General features: G+C 39.9%; 1 protein-coding gene across 6 annotated transcripts in view; it reads left to right on the top strand.

The window, feature by feature from the left end:
* Nucleotides 1-15,667, top strand: part of ABLIM1 (actin binding LIM protein 1) — a 130,483-nt gene that overhangs the window by 84,924 nt on the left and 29,892 nt on the right. For all 6 annotated transcript variants that reach the window (XM_014250229.2, XM_088059646.1, XM_088059645.1 and 3 more), the window contains exons 9-12: nucleotides 1,588-1,650; nucleotides 8,166-8,243; nucleotides 10,345-10,500; nucleotides 15,010-15,045. In XM_014250229.2, coding sequence (XP_014105704.2) covers nucleotides 1,588-1,650; nucleotides 8,166-8,243; nucleotides 10,345-10,500; nucleotides 15,010-15,045 — 333 coding nt within the window. The remainder of the gene's footprint in view (nucleotides 1-1,587; nucleotides 1,651-8,165; nucleotides 8,244-10,344; nucleotides 10,501-15,009; nucleotides 15,046-15,667) is intronic.

The raw sequence follows: 15,667 nt of genomic DNA, 5'->3' as shown, positions 1-15,667 counted from the left end.
CCTATGACATCCTGTGGTTGTATTCTGTGTGGGTCTCATGCACAGGAAGCCACATCCTTTCACATTTATTCTAGTAATAAATGTATTATTCTAGTACTGGTCTGTAAAACATCCCCCGCAGAGAATTTATTATTGTCATAGGTAATGTGCAGATAAATTCCTGTTGAGAAGAGTTCATGTTAGTGTGGGCAAAAACATAACTGGCCCTAGATGGGCATGTGGTCTAGAATGGCCAAACCTCAGTGCAGGTACCATCTAGCATTCTGACATTGTTCTGTCCTGATTTTTTCTAAGGAAATGGAAAGTTATGCCAGACTGGATTTTCTTCCCCATTTAACAGTTTGAATGTAAGACAGTATTTTGGCCATGCTTAAGTGTCAGAGTGCTTGTGCCTTCATAGTACTTGGTTGCAGTACAATACCTCCCTTTCACTTGGACCCAGGAGTTTTATCAAAGCACTCCTGACTACAATGTGGTCCTTATTAGCCTTCTCAGCTGACCTTATAAGTCAGTTGGCTTATTTCCATTCCCCATGGAAATGGCTGTAGTCCTCTTCAAGTATCTCCCTTTTTGTCAGTATTCTCCCTCCTCAGCTAATTTTAACTGAAGTGAGTGAAGTAAGTGGATTCACTCACCTGCAGGGCTTTGCCCAAGTGAGCTCTTGCAGGAAGAGGAAGTGAAGCTGAAGAAGGCAAATTGAGGGAGCATCTGAGCAATGTGACAGCACAGCTGTCCAGCAGCACCACACTCCTGGAGGAGACCTTCGGTGCAGAGGTTTAAAAGGTCCTTAAAAGGCATCGATAAGTGCACCATACTGAAGCTGGCTGGGATGCACCATTTTTAGCTCCTATGGTACATCATAGATAGTCTCTGTGTACTCTGGTGCAAAGTTAGAACTTTATTCTAAAATCAGCTGGAATTCACTTTGATGATTTTGACATGTGCTTCATCCTGTTGACCCAAATGAAGGCAGTAGCAAACAGGTAGGTACAGAAACAAACAAAACGGGCGGAACTATGTGCTATTTGAGCATGTCAGCACTAAATTTGGATCTTTGATACTTTGACTGAATTTCAGTTTTTTATTCAGAGTCAGGCCTAGATTTTCTGGTGGTTCTGCAAAAAGCCAGTGCCATTGCCTATTTGCTTGCTGGGTTTCCTTTCCCTATGGAAGAAAGCAAAACAAAAACCTGTTTATCACTGAAGTAACTTCAGAAGCTTTCAGCAAGTTCTGTTTTCTCGCAGTAACTGAATTGTGATATAAACTAATCAGCATTTGAGCTGGTCAAGATCTGAGAGGGAGTTCATAAAAGCAATGGTTGCTTTAGATCTTTTCCCCACGGATATTTGTGGAAGTTTACAAAGACAAAACAAGCAGAAAACAAAGCAACCATATGCGTGTTACAAAAATATATAGTTTAGGTGTTTATTTACAACTGTCTGGCTGTTCATGATTCTGCAGCGGTCAGTAACAGATATCATAACACAAGTAAATGATAATAACTTGATTGAAAAAAAGAGCTTAACCACTGAACTGGGGAAACTGCTTTCCTTTTCACTCATTTTTCCCTTTTGTGTTTCATGACAGCATTCCTCATCTGAGTTCTTTTATCCAAAGAGTCTGGTTCTGCGCAGGCCACGCTCTGCAGAGGTTTGCTGTTGTGTTTTCATAGTGTTGATAATGATCTTCTTTACTGAGAAGATTCTTCATTACTGTCATTTGCTGAGCTTGCTACTACTCCTGCCACACAGCTTTCCTGCTATCACTTGCCACCATGGGCACTGACGCTGTATTTTGCATCACTTGTTTCAGTGTTGCTTGATAATTCTCACATTTTTTTTTATTTTGTTTAATGAAATGCTTACAATTAACTTCTTTATTTTGGGGGCTGTAGTATTGGTCTTCCAGTATTCCAGAAAGTTTTCCTTCTGATACAAAAAATTCGAGTGCAAATATGGAGCAAATGAAAATGGTGAAAAATATCTGACTTTAAAGTAATGATTAAAAAGAAATAGTTTTCCATGAATAATGACTTAGGTTTTTAGAAAGAAAAAAAAAAAGCCATCAGTTAAGTCACTTCCTTTTTTATATCTATTGACCAACTAATCCATGAATACTTCAGTTGAGAAAATGTTTTAAAAATCCCAGGTTTGGATATATTCTATGTGCTGCCTGCAAGCATTTGCCTCTCTAGTCTGGTGCACAGCCACATGTGAGTTGCTAGGTCCTCTCTGTCCACTTGGCTCTGGAGTAGCTTTCTACTTTCAGATTTTAATGAGTTTGCTTTGCGCCTACAAGCACCACCCAATTCCATTTCTTCTCTGTCAGGGCAGTGTTTATTTGTTGGTTGTGTCTGCCGTGGGATGTGTGGCTGTGCAGGTGCACCTGAGGTAGTTTTCACCTGGTGATAAGGTCAGAGGGTGCTGGGGCAGGGCTGGCACAGGCTGGCAGCAGGCAGAGTCCATGCCACTGGATTTCCTTGGTGTTGGTTTGTGCAGCCTTCACATCTCTCATTGCAGGGTAGATGCAGTCAAATGTCAGCCAGGGCAGGGTGTCTGTGGGAGATCCAGCCTGCAGGATGGGGTTGGGCAGTGGAATCTAATTCTGTGATTCAGTGGGGGTTAATGCAAGCCCTCTACCCTTTGTCCTGCACAGTGGTTTAGTTACTGAATGCACTTAATGCCTCTCGCTGTTAGCTACAGATCTATGTATCAAGAAAATGCAGCATAAAGACGTGTTAGCAGTGCTCCTAAGGAGAACAGTGTCTCTTCAGTCCTAGGCTTTATGGGATAAAATCATGGAGTCTGAGAACAGCAAACTGTAGGACCATTCACTCATCTTTTAGGCCAGCGTAATGACTTTTTGCATTCATCTTAACACAAATGAGTCTGAGTTTCCAGTGTTGAAATCCAGGAGCCTCAGGATTAAGAACCCAAATCCTAATCAATGTATTAGAAAAATATGCAAGGCAAAATAGGAGCAGCCCATGTTAAAATAAAGCTATGTCCTCCTTCTTGCTTTGTAGACTGTGTAGGATACAAATAGCTTAAGGTCAGATGAATATCCTCTTGTGTAAATTTGGTCAGTATTAAATTCTGTTTAGATTTACATGGTGATTCTACAGAGTGTAACTCAAGGCAGATTTTGGCTTCAAGTCTTTTTCTACAGCATAGACACAAAAGTACTGTCATTGCTGTTGTTATAAAAGTGGGCCAAAGGCTTGAATCTACATGAAAACTGTAGTTAGAAAATGGTAGGGTGAAATCCTCTGAATTCTCTGAAAGCTTGTGTTGAATTCAGTATGTTCTGGACTTCCCACTTTATTTTCTTGTTCTTCCCACTTAACTTACTCTTGATGAAGGCTAAGTTTGCATGAGTAGTATTGTAGAAGTTTGTTTGGTACCAATATACCTTCAGTGATTATGTGCTGAAAATTCATTCTCCCTTCTGGCCTTTGTGTCCAGAAAGGAAAGAAAAATTAGTTGTAACCAATAATATCTGTGTCTGTGTGAGTTTGAACTAAACCTGTTCACTAGTTTTGTCTTGATGCATATTTAGTGTGGACAAATAAGGAATGCATGCATTTGAAGGAAACTCCTTGTAAGGAGAAGGGTACAGCAGAGAGGCACAAGGAATGTTGACATCGAGGGACTTTGTTGGTCAGCCATTGAAAATTATGGAAATCCATAGGAAATCCATATTTTATGAGCCCTGGTTCCAAATCCAAATCAACTGTAAAACCTTGCAATTGATAGAGCAGGCAGTCAGGGAAAAAAGTGTTGTACTGAGAAAGTCAAATCCCTTACTGTTGCTAAGTCTTCCCACTATAAGAAATTCCATCCTAATCTTCTGTTAGTTTATTTATAAATATGCTTCACTTAAAGTAGCTCCTGAGGTTTATAGAATTTGCTTATGCTATAATGTTAAATGTTATTAAGTGAAAACATATTCATTCTTCTGCAGCTATTATCACCGCCTTGCATAATGAACTCTATCAAAAAATTAAGGCAGGTACTGTAAATGGTGACGATGCCTTTGTAAAACGATAGTGCATCCATTTGGCCAGATGTTCTTGGGATCAGTTTTGATCTGGTTGCCTGCACCTGTAAGTTTTTACAGAGCATGATGCTGAACATCTGTACTTGAGAATGCCGGAGCCACCACATTGTAGCAGCACCGGGATGATGTGAATGGCTCTAGCGGGGATTTTTTTTTTTTTTTTTGAGAAGTTGTTTATTTAGATGGTGTACCATGCATGATGACATGACAAACAGGGGTAAATGCAGATGAACATCTTAAGCTTTGTAGTCTAATACTGAAATATCAAGTTAATCAGTTTGGGGCATCTGCATGGGTGATACAATAATTGAGCACTCAATTCACAGTGAGAATTAGAGGATGAGCATGACAGTTGGTATTATTTCCATCAATCTGCAAATGAAACTGGTAAAGAACTTTTGTGTTGAAGGTAAATGCATGGAATGAAGAACAAAAACATAAAAATAAGAAGTCTGTGATAAAGTGGGAAATATGAGAAGCCTTGCAAGTACTTTAGATGCTTTGTGATCTGTTTTTTCCTTTGGCTCCTTTAATGACATGCATGAATTTTTCTTGACTGAATTTCTATTGATTTTTTTTTTTTCATATATTTCATAGACTTTCTGTATTTGGTGCAGACATCCTATATTGATATATTTACTTTTACATCCATTTGCGTGGAAGAGGAAAGAAAAAAAAAGATGATTCTCCTACTCTCAGAAAATGTGGAGAAGCCATGTATCACCAGAAAAGAAAAAAAAAGATAAAAAGATTAGCTCTTCATAGAAATTTCCTTTACATTTCTCTACACAGTGGTGGCTTTATAAAAAGCTGTATTTGATTCCTTTCAAGGAAAAGAACAATCATATAAATTTTTTTTCAGATCTCTTTGTAGAAGGATTGAGGCAGCTTAACTTGTTTTGTTGCTGGGAGTGTAGAATGTCTGTCACAGGACTATTGTGATGGACTATTGTAATACCTCCAAATTATTGCATTCATATTAAAGATTGTGTCCTCTTTCTTCACCTGTTTTCTTTAAATAACGTGTGAAAGAGGTGCACTCATGTCATCTCCAGTGTTAAAGGATACATCAAGGCCAGCCCATATTCCTGTTTTAGCTGTGCTCTGATCAGCTCCTCTCTAAGGTGGAATTTACACCCCAGTGCAGTTACATCTATAGAGAACTTGACCTCCAGAGTGTCTCCTGCCACCTGTTTAAGATACAGAGTCACAATGGTGTTACGCAGGGTCAGGGATGAAAGTGTAACATTCAATCTAATAACAGCCATACCAGGTCACAGATTTTCAAACAGGAGCCTTTATTGGCCTCTTAGGAGAGGAGCCAACCATAGCAACTAGAAGTATGCCAGAGGAGCAGCTTTTATCTAGGAGTCTTCGGTGTATGTTTGTTAAAGCAAGCAGCATAAACGTTCTTAAGTGCAATGCAATTGTCTTTAGGCGAAAGTGCAAAGCTGTGAAGGATTCCAGACCATATGGGAAGAAGCAGGGTAGGAAAGAGCCATCTGTGATGGAAACAGCCTGTGTAACTCAAAATAAGAAATAGGGCAAAGTGAGGTAGCAAAGGTAAGAGATGTATGAGTCCTTTTTCATGCACTGTGTTCAGGGGTATGTTTAGACATAAGCAAGGTACAGGATTGGGAGCTGCTAGAGGAGCAGGTCTGCTTGGATTCAGCTCCTCAGGAAAGGAGCAGAGTGTGCTTGGGCTGTGGTTGGCAGAAGCACATCCTGCCCAGGCAGTGGGGAGCTTTGCAGTAAGCAGAAGATAAAATTTATGTACACAGAAAGAATAACAGAAAATAGAAAACTGGTTTAAAGGGTGTCATTTCTGGCTCGTGGCCTTGTTAATGGGATGGTGAAGAGGAACTTGGAACAGAAACACAGTGAGGAAATGAAGAACAGGTGCTACAACTTGCCAGTCCATCTGACAATTCCTCCTGTACTCCAGGGTTAGGAGCACCTAAGAAAGTTATTACCAGGATATGGCTGAAACAATCTTCTTAAGGTGTCTAACTTTATTTAGTAAATTCACTGAAGTGATAAAAGCAAGTGACTTTTCCTTAAATGGAAAGGTTTTCAGCAGTGACACCAAGAGATGAAACTAAGGAGCTGGAGTGAGGACTGAGAATTTCTTGTTTTCTGAGGCAATTATAAAAGATCCAAAGGGTCTGCCAGATGGGAATAAGCCATAACTGCCTCTAACACTTGTTTTCCTACAACAGGGAAAATTGAGCAGACAAAACTCTCAAAGTATGTCTGCCAAAAGCCAGAGGTAACAGAGACACCCCTAATAGTACCTCAAGTACTTAATACTGTTCCCTATGTTGTAATGAAAACAATTGTTTTCCATAGTAACTGCAGCAACATGTTACATGTGTCTCCACTCAAACAGAGTGAAATGAAAGAATGGAAGGGGGAATAAAGTGTTTCTCAACAGCAGCCAGATTTTCCAGCTCAGTTCTTGTAACATTTCCATGAAACAAGTGCTTGTTGTTGGGTTTTTTGGTTTGGGAGGAGCTTAAGGGCAGATGAGGAATTTCTGTTCCCTTTTGAGATGTAGGAATTTGCAGCTACAGAGAGAAAAGAAAAGAAACATGTAAAGGTCCAGCTGAGAAAGTGTTCTCAAACATGCTCTGGAGAGGATTTGTGACTGTGTCAGTCCACAGCTACATCTGCTCTCTGTTTGATCTGAATCTTACATTTTTTGGTGGAACATACCCAAAGCCTTTTGCTTCTCTAACCCTCCCTGAATGTGGTGACTTGATTTTCAAAAGTGAAGTTCAGAGAAAGCTTGCTGTATAATCCATGACTAGTCTTCAGCATTTTGTATACAGATGGTTCCAATAGCTTCGCTGACTTTGAACTTAAAAGTAGAAAGTCTCTGGGGTCACTTGAAGGGTTCCATCAGGAAATGAATGCTGAGAGGTAAGATAGGTCCAGTAGTCTTTTTGTGTTCACTCCAATATTTCCTGAGAAACAATGAGCCAGGCTGTCAGGCCTCGTTTCTCTTCAGGTGTGCCTGAAGGTCCCTCAGTCCAGGGGACCTAATGTCACAAGCTGATGAGGTAAGGACTGTTTTCCAGGATTTCAAGTGACTTTGAAGTATCCAACTGCACTGGTGTCATCAGAGTCATATGCTGACACTAAGTTTTGTGATGGGATTTGGTAGGAGCAAAAATTGTTCATGGTTTCTCAGTTGCAGTTGGGATATGGTTGACTACCTTTGAGCGTCTGCTGCGTGCCAAGTTTAGGAGTAATCATCAAAATAACCAGGGTGACTTTTGATCAAATATACTTTTCAAATGCATCAGATTTTCAGGATCCCCACATATTGGTCATCAGTTGTTTTGTTTTCTCTCACAGAAATTCCTCCAGGGCATTAGTGTCTGTTTAGTCCTGAAAAAGTGTTGGAAAGTCTGATAAATGTAGCAGCACTGGCTTTGTAGGGATGAGAGTGTTTTATTGTCATTAAACATCATGGATTTGGCATATGGGGAATCGTGACATTGCAACCAACATTTGACTTCCTTGCTGCATCTTGGTTGTGCTGCAGATGTAGGGAACAGCTCCAAGCAAAGGATTTCAGGTCGTTTTACTTAGGAAGGCTGAATTCAGTTATGATGACTTCATTACTGATGGAAATCCAGGGATTGAACACCTGGAAAGAGATAACATGTGTGCTGTGCTCCTCACAACAGTTTTGTCTGCTGGACTGCTGATCCCTGCAGTGGTTTGTGAACTAACTTGTTGCTAAAGTGACCAGCAGGACTATCCTGGATGGTTCTTTGTATGGCTTCTACAGAGTCTCTGGCAGGTGTTGTTTGATTTTGTTCATTATTGTTGTCAGTCTAGTCTTTTACACTATATGATTTAGAAAACCTCTTCCCCTCTCACACCACTCCTTCCTCTACCAAAAAAAAAAAACAACAAAAAAGCCCAAAAAAATCCCACTTGCCTCACAAGATTGTGGAATTTGCCAGAATGCTTGCATTTGTGTTGACATTTTTCTTAAATTCAGTTATTTTCAAGATGTATGCAGAATTCTTCACTTAAAATTGACAACATTAATGGCTTCAGATTGCTCTCAAAAGTTCCCTTTTGTTTTTCAGCCTACAAGAACATCATCAGAGAGCATTTATTCCAGACCAGGTTCCAGTATACCTGGCTCTCCGGGCCACACTATCTATGTAAGTATTCCTTCTGATGGATAAGGTGCTGAGCCTTTGCTTGCACATGAACCACTCATGCTGAAATAAATCACTTTTATACTGATGCTTTATTTTAGTGCTTAAATTGTTAAAAGCTTGGCCATGTAGCTTTTATAGCTCCAGGATTTCAAGAGCAGGGTAGGCCTTTTCCAGGTCACATTTCTCTTGGGAAAGGTACAGTAAAACTTTTGATGTCATTTGGTGGTGTGAAGAGAGACAGAGGGCAGAGGGGTCATTTGACTTTGTAAGGATTTTGTGAGGAGATCTGTGCACTTTGATACACAATTTTTGAGAGTTCTGCTCTCTTCATTTGGGAAATGTGGGGAGCAGGGTCAGCTACACTGAAAGAAGCCTGGCTGATCCAACACCTTCCAAGTCAGAAATCAGATATTTTGATTGTGAAGGAAAGGTATTTTTAATTTAGGAAAAAAACCATTATTAAGCATAATGCTAAATCACTGGTTTTATCTTTATCTTTTACCTTGAGATTATATAGATGAATATGTAGAGTAAACCACAGAAATTTTGCAGTTAAATTTATAGTAAGGCAGAAAAAATGTACAAAATTACAAATCTCACGTCCTGAATTAAACTCTAGTTCTATGCATTTCAACAACCACAAAAATAAGCTGATATGTGAAAAGTGTTGACACTGCAGATATCAAAAGACAAAGCATGTCCTGGAGAACTGCCATTCTGTGGGTAATATCAACTTCATAAACTGTAGCTTATGAAAATTAATTGCTGCTCAAAATCACCATCTGTAGAGCAACATGGCAGCCTCGATTGGGGTCTACAAAAATATCTGTAATAATTTATATTGGATTAAGAGTATCCAGACATATTTGCACCTCATTAACAAAGCGATGAAAATACTATAGAAATAACATATATTGTTATAGCTAAATATTTTAAGGATTAAAATGGCTTAAGGTATGTTTTTGTATCTGGTAATTAAAAGTTAAAGAGATTTGAGTCTATTTGTAGAGAGTGAATGTCCTAAATATTTCAAATTTTGCTTCTCTAGCAAGAAAGGTTTTGTATTGTTTCTAGTTTAAGGCATTGCATAAGAACCACCAAGACCAGTGGTTGTTAAAGAGCTTGCAAAGGAAAATGCATATTAATCTGAAATTATTAGGTGCTATCACTCAGAAAGAACAGAACTGAATGTAAGTTTCCTTATGCAATCTACTATGAATAAAGTATCTTGTAGAAGTGTTTAAAAACAATTTGAATATCCTCTTTCCAATTTAGTCATCAATGTATTTATGTAAGGTAGGTAAAATTGTATGATGATTTATTTAAAGTCTTTCTGTAAGTAAAGAAAGATATTAGTTATCTAAACTAAATGTAAGGCCTCTTTCTATCTCCCTGTAATGGGTGCAGCTGACTTTGGAATGTATTTCCTACTTCTATTTTTTAATTAGTCAAGATCTCCTTGCAGTCTTAGTGGAAAAAATAGTCCATGCTTGCAGCATGTAGTTGGTAAGGAGCAGATGCTTTAGTCAGAAGCTTGGGCATAGGATGAGTGATGAATGCAATGTAATTATTTTATTTGGGAGTTTGGATACCCAGTCCTGACAGTCCTCCTTGTCTTTTTATTTCCTTCCAATAAGTTCTGTTTCCTCTTGTGTGCACAGTTATAAATTGAGTATCTGTCTGTGGTCTTTAGCATGAAATCCTTTTGTAATCTCTGTAATCTGCAAACTAAATTGATGTTTTCACCCATTTTACATATGGGAAAACAAGAGCAGAAAGGTGAAAATACTTGCCTGAGGCCACAAAGTGAGTCATTTGCAGAGCTGAAGTTTCCAGCTCATTACTGGGGATAAAAAACTTTTGTAACTAGATCTATATATGACATGTTCTTTCTTCCCCAAGAGAAGAGAAAGCACTGTGAGCTGCTGCAGAGGAGGCCTGCTGGAGAGGAACAAGAAGCATTCACTCCACGTGTAGGGTGCCAAAAAGGGGTTTCCATAGCAACAGTGTGACAACAAATACACAAAATCATGAATTGTATACAACAGAAATTGCCAGTGCATTTGTGTAAGTTAATTTATCTTCTGTCTTTGACCTTTAGGCAAAAGTAGACAATGAAATCCTTGATTACAAGGATTTAGCAGCCATTCCCAAAGTCAAGGCCATTTATGACATTGAACGTCCAGACCTAATTACTTATGAGCCATTCTACACCTCCGCCTACGAGGACAGACAGGAGAGACAGAGTCTTGGAGAGGTAATGACCCACCAGCACCTCATTCCACTGTGCACTGCATCCACAGCCTGCTTCGCTTCCCATTGGCACTCCTGGAGGTCGTTGCTGCTGCTGTTCACTCTGCTTTGTGTCTGTCTGATCTGGGGGTACTGGGAACACTCACGGAAATGCAGGATTAGCCACTTACATTAACACCAGGGGAGAGGCTTGCAGGCTGTCTCTGTGTGCTTCCTCTTAACTCCCACGTATATCCTAATCTTTGGGAATGGCAAGGTCCAGAACGTGAGGCAAAAGCCAGTGTGCTGCTGTGCTGTGGAGCACCAATATTCATAAGGGAATGGGAGGAATACCATGATAGTCTATGGACTAAGAGCAGCAGGATACTTATCTCACGAACACTGAAGGAAAAAATATATATCTCCAGAGCACTTGGCCAGACATACTGGATAAAATTGTGTCAGGATGAAGTTCTCTTCCACCTGGGAAAGCAGGTTGATTGTGTTATAGAAATACCTGCCTCACATTTTAACCTGCTGACATTTTGTAAGGATTCTTGTATCAGGCAGCAACAAGAAAAAGCTATGTCATTTATTCTTGTAAACTTGCATGTGAAGGTATCTTTCAGATTGTCGGTCCCCAGGTTTCTCAGGTGAATTTCCATAGCTGCAATTACTATTTACGTGATTCCAGTGCAGTCTGTGAAGCAGGTTTTGTCATGTAAAACCATCTGACTGTGAATCAGACTTCCTGAATGCAGATCTAAATGGATGTGGAAATGGATTTACCACTGCAATCTCAGTGACCATACTGACTGTAACTGAATTGAGTATGAAGATAAATTCAAGAAGAAAGAATTGCAGTAAATCATTCAGGCACCAGTGGTCTGTAGATGACCAGATCAGTGTGACAGATAATCTGCTTTCTTATCAGTGTTCTGCCCTCCAGCAGGTCAGAACTGCATCATTTTTTCTTCTTTGTTCTTTAATGTTTTAGAGTTAGGTTTTTAAATCATGAATTGGAAATTCAGCTAAGGAATAAAATAAGAGATTAACAGGTCAGAACGTTACAGAATTTCTCCCCTCCAATTTATGTTGGTAGTGAATCCAGCTGGCATCTGGTTCAAAACCACTGAGATGGAGTGGTGACCTCTGACCAGTTCCAACAGGCCTGACCCATTCCACAAAACCTGCTACAAACACATGTCTCTTGTTAGTTACACAGGGGGAACTAATCTCACCAGAGAAAGTGAACTTTATGTTAATCCTTAAAGGGAAGCTTCTTACCGACAAAGCAGTATTTTGGGAGCTGATAAAGCAATATGGTGTAAGTTGTCTGCTTTTTATGGTTGTTCTGGGAATAAGCAAAAGCCTTCGGGGGTTTTCTTATACCATATTATCACCAGCATTAAATTCAGTTAATTTCTAGTGACTACAGAAATTTGTTCTGGAAACAGAAGGGGCTCTCACCTTCTTTTCAGAAAATCTTGGGTTTTAACCCAGTGCTACTGCTGACTTCTGTCACCTTGGGCAAGTTACCTCACCTCTTTGTATCTGTTTCTCGTCCCTTCCCTTGCCCTAATGAGAACACAAGCCCATTGGGGTGGAGTGATCCCTTACCCTGTGTTTGTGTTGTGGTAATGGAGTGACAGCAATCTTGGTAAAACGTACATCAGTCCCCATCATCTTTAAAAAACAAAGAAGGTGGCACGTTTAGTTGTACAGACAGTGATTTATCCTGCATTCTCTTTGTAAGGGATATGTATGTGGTGGTGTTAAATAGCAGGTGACCCTCAGTTTATGATTGTAGATTAGACATGCCCCCTCACCATGATTTACAAAGAAAAAAAAAAATCACTGGTCTCAGGAAAGAAAGAATTTTGGGTGTACAAGGGGAGATCCGCAAGAGGCACCAAAGTTAACCCGATAAAAAGTTAATCCAGAGATGGACACAAACGGTAATTCTAGGGAATGGGCTACAAGAAATCGATCCATTTTAACCCAGCACGGCAGCGAGCAGAGCCGCGGGGCCGCGCTCCCGGTGCCGGGCGCGCTCCCGGGCGCGCTCCCGCTCGCTCGGTCCCGCGCGCTCCCGGCGCCCTCTCGTGGAGCGCGGGCTGCCTCGGACACAGAGCTGAGCGAAATGTGTCTGCTGCACACGGAGAAAGTTACAGAAACCGCCAGGCGTCCTTCAGGACCTGTCGCTTCTGCCCTGGGAGCAGCAGCCTGATGAAGTCGCCCTTTTGCAGCTCCAACTTTTATTGGGTATATACCGAGAAGCAGCACTTTATGTCCTTTATTTCAAGTATTCTGTTTGTTGAAAGCACTAAATGCTCTGAAACACCTTTCACTTAATGAGCAGACATAAAATGAAAAAAGGATTTTATTTTCTAACGTGATAGATGCTTCAAAATGGAGCAGGGATCCTATCTGGTAGTTCAAAGACAGCTAAAATGGTGTCAGTGTGAATGCTGAAACTTATGTTGCAGAATGACACCTGTAAAACTCAGGAGGAATTTCCCATATGACAAAGTGATCTGTGTGACTTTAGGTATCAGAGCAGACTCTCAGATTTCAAAGCAATAGAGAACTGAGCCTATTACAGTAGAAAAAGTTTGGTCAGAATGAGCCTTCTTCCCCTTCCCTTTCCTCTTTCCCTTCCCCTTCCTCTGGAATTATCACTGTATTTCCACTGGCTTGCTGTTCTGGAATGGAGCTGATTTGCTCAGTTGCCTGCACAGCGTGTTTCAAACTGATCATATTGTGGCCTTCTGGAATAGACCAGGTTTTGAAATACCTGGAGAACCCAATGTTCCTTGGCAGCCTCAGAGTTTGAGATCTGACAGTTCACCTGTGCATGATAAAACAGTGACTTGGCTGCAGAGCGAGGTTCCATTTCCCAAAAGGCAACAAGGCGGTGTCAGCTAGTGATGGAGCAAAAGTACATGAAAGGAAAAACACCTGGGTTCAGCATGCTACTTTCTGGGCTGCCTTCCCAGTCTTAGATTCCTATGACTGCCTTTCACTGTAGCCATTACCTCAGCATCCAGGTAACCCCAGCAGATGATAGAAATGCATTTATTTAGAGTAACACATGAATTGCTAGCAGAAAAACATGGGAATGCACCTCGCAACATGTGCTTTTTTCATTCATATTGAAAGTTTTAGGTTAGCTCTCAGTTTTTGTAGAGAATGTTGTTCCAAAGCACTGTGTATGGCATGCTTCATGTGGAGCAAGGTTTTTACAGCTGCTGCTGTTAGAGAATAGGAATTAGGAAAATATGAATGTAAAAGACTTTCAAGGCTTTGATGGAAAGTAGCAAAAGCAGTCTTTAGCGGCTTTATGGAAACTTGATGGAAAGGAGATGTCCTGTACCCAATAAAAAATGTTGCTCCTTTGTTTGGATACTTAGCATTCCCAGTGTCACCAGCTCCATGAGAGTGAATAATCTCTCAATCCAAAATTTATGGATATTTACCAGCTGGATATTTTGTTACCAGAGACTCTGTGTGCATTTTACACTACTGCTGCTGTACATTAGTGTAGTAGTTAGACAAGAATCAGCAGTTTTGGTTCTGAGATATTATCTTAATAACTATATCAGTCTATAATTGTGGTCTTAATTAAAAGCATAATCTCTTGCTGAATTTATTATGACAAATAATATTGAAGTTTTGTGCACAAAGGAAATAATTAAAACCTGATCTCCCAGCTTCAAATTGTCTGGTGGTTGGAGAGCACGTAACTGGTAATAACACATAGCCTTTATTCTTGTTTGTACCATCAGCATATGCATAATCATTTGTTTCTTCTAAAGGTATTTCTTGCTTCAGTTTCCCTATCTGTGTTACAGAAACTTTTCATAATATTGTGCATATTTCTGCCCATTGGCCTCTGTGCAGTTCTTTCAATACAAATACTTGTAATTCCTGTCTGTTCTCCTTACGTAACCATAGAGGAACACAGAGATTTAAAGGAGGTAATATCAAAGAACTGCTGATGACAACTACGTGCTCCTTTGCATGGGTATGAAATGTAAGGCCTTGGGGAGAAGCAAATTTTTGCCAGTGTGTGTGTGTTGGAGGGAAAAGATGCTTCATCCTGAAAGATATTCTGCATTTTGATTTTCCATGCAAAACTCTGAGTTAAGTTTATTTACTTTGATTTCCATTTTAAGGATTTCTTCATGACAGGCATGGTTATTAAATTAATAACTCTTTCTGATTTTGATCTTTACAGCTGTGTTTTAATTACCACAATGATTAGATGGCTAAGATGATTTTGCATGATACTTGACTGAATTAATCATGCTTATAAAGATTCTCCCAGAAACTTTAAATATCAATGATTTACAGACCAGTCCCTGAGCCATGTGGGAAAAGCTGGTTCCAGTGCCAGAATGGCCTCAGTAATTTCTGCATTGCCACTTTACATTGTCATACGTCAAAACATCTGCAGCAATGTGTAGATTACCATTTTCTAGCCCAGCATATGCAATGATATTTCATAACCTTATTTTTTATGTCTTTGCAGTCTCCAAGGACATTATCACCTACCCCTTCTGCAGAAGTAAGTTTGGTGGAAGATTTGGGGACAGTGTCCTACTGTGATTAGAATCATTCCCTCAAGGCAGTGCAGGCATTGGGTTTGTTGTCAGTCAGATCCAGCTCTGTTTGCCACATAGGCATGTTTTCTCAATGCTGAAACTTAACAAAAAATATTTCTAAGAAGAAAGCGTGAAGCTCTTATTGAGAGATTGTACAAAAACTGGAGCTGCCACTCCTCCCTCTTGCTGTCTATGAAGCAGAGCCCTTTTTCCAGCAGGTGTCACTTCTGGTACATTCCTGCTCCTTGTGGCACAGGCAGATTCAGATCTCGAAAGCTGCAGGATTTACAGGATATAAAATGCTGTTCTAACCATCTAAATAATAACCCATGTTTGCTACTGAAACATTTGCAGTTTTGTCTTGAAGAAAAGATAACTATGGTCTGGTTTGGTTTTGCTGTTCCAGGGGAGTTAATTTGAACATCATAATAACATGAAAGATTTGGGAAGTCATTTGTCAGGATACAACAGATGCTCTTGCAGAGCCATTATCATTGCATTGTCCTGTTGCTTATTTGCAACATAAAAGTTGTACTTATTGCTACTAGTTAAAAATTAAGAGACTATAAAATTTCTTGTAAGTCT

Source organism: Pseudopodoces humilis, chromosome 9 (genome assembly GCF_049639895.1).
Source record: "Pseudopodoces humilis isolate 2021_Gansu_Grassland_sample_001 chromosome 9, ASM4963989v1, whole genome shotgun sequence".
Classification (NCBI taxonomy): domain Eukaryota; kingdom Metazoa; phylum Chordata; class Aves; order Passeriformes; family Paridae; genus Pseudopodoces; species Pseudopodoces humilis.
Note: the sequence above shows the minus strand (reverse complement) of the source record. Positions and strands in the feature narration are given on the sequence as shown.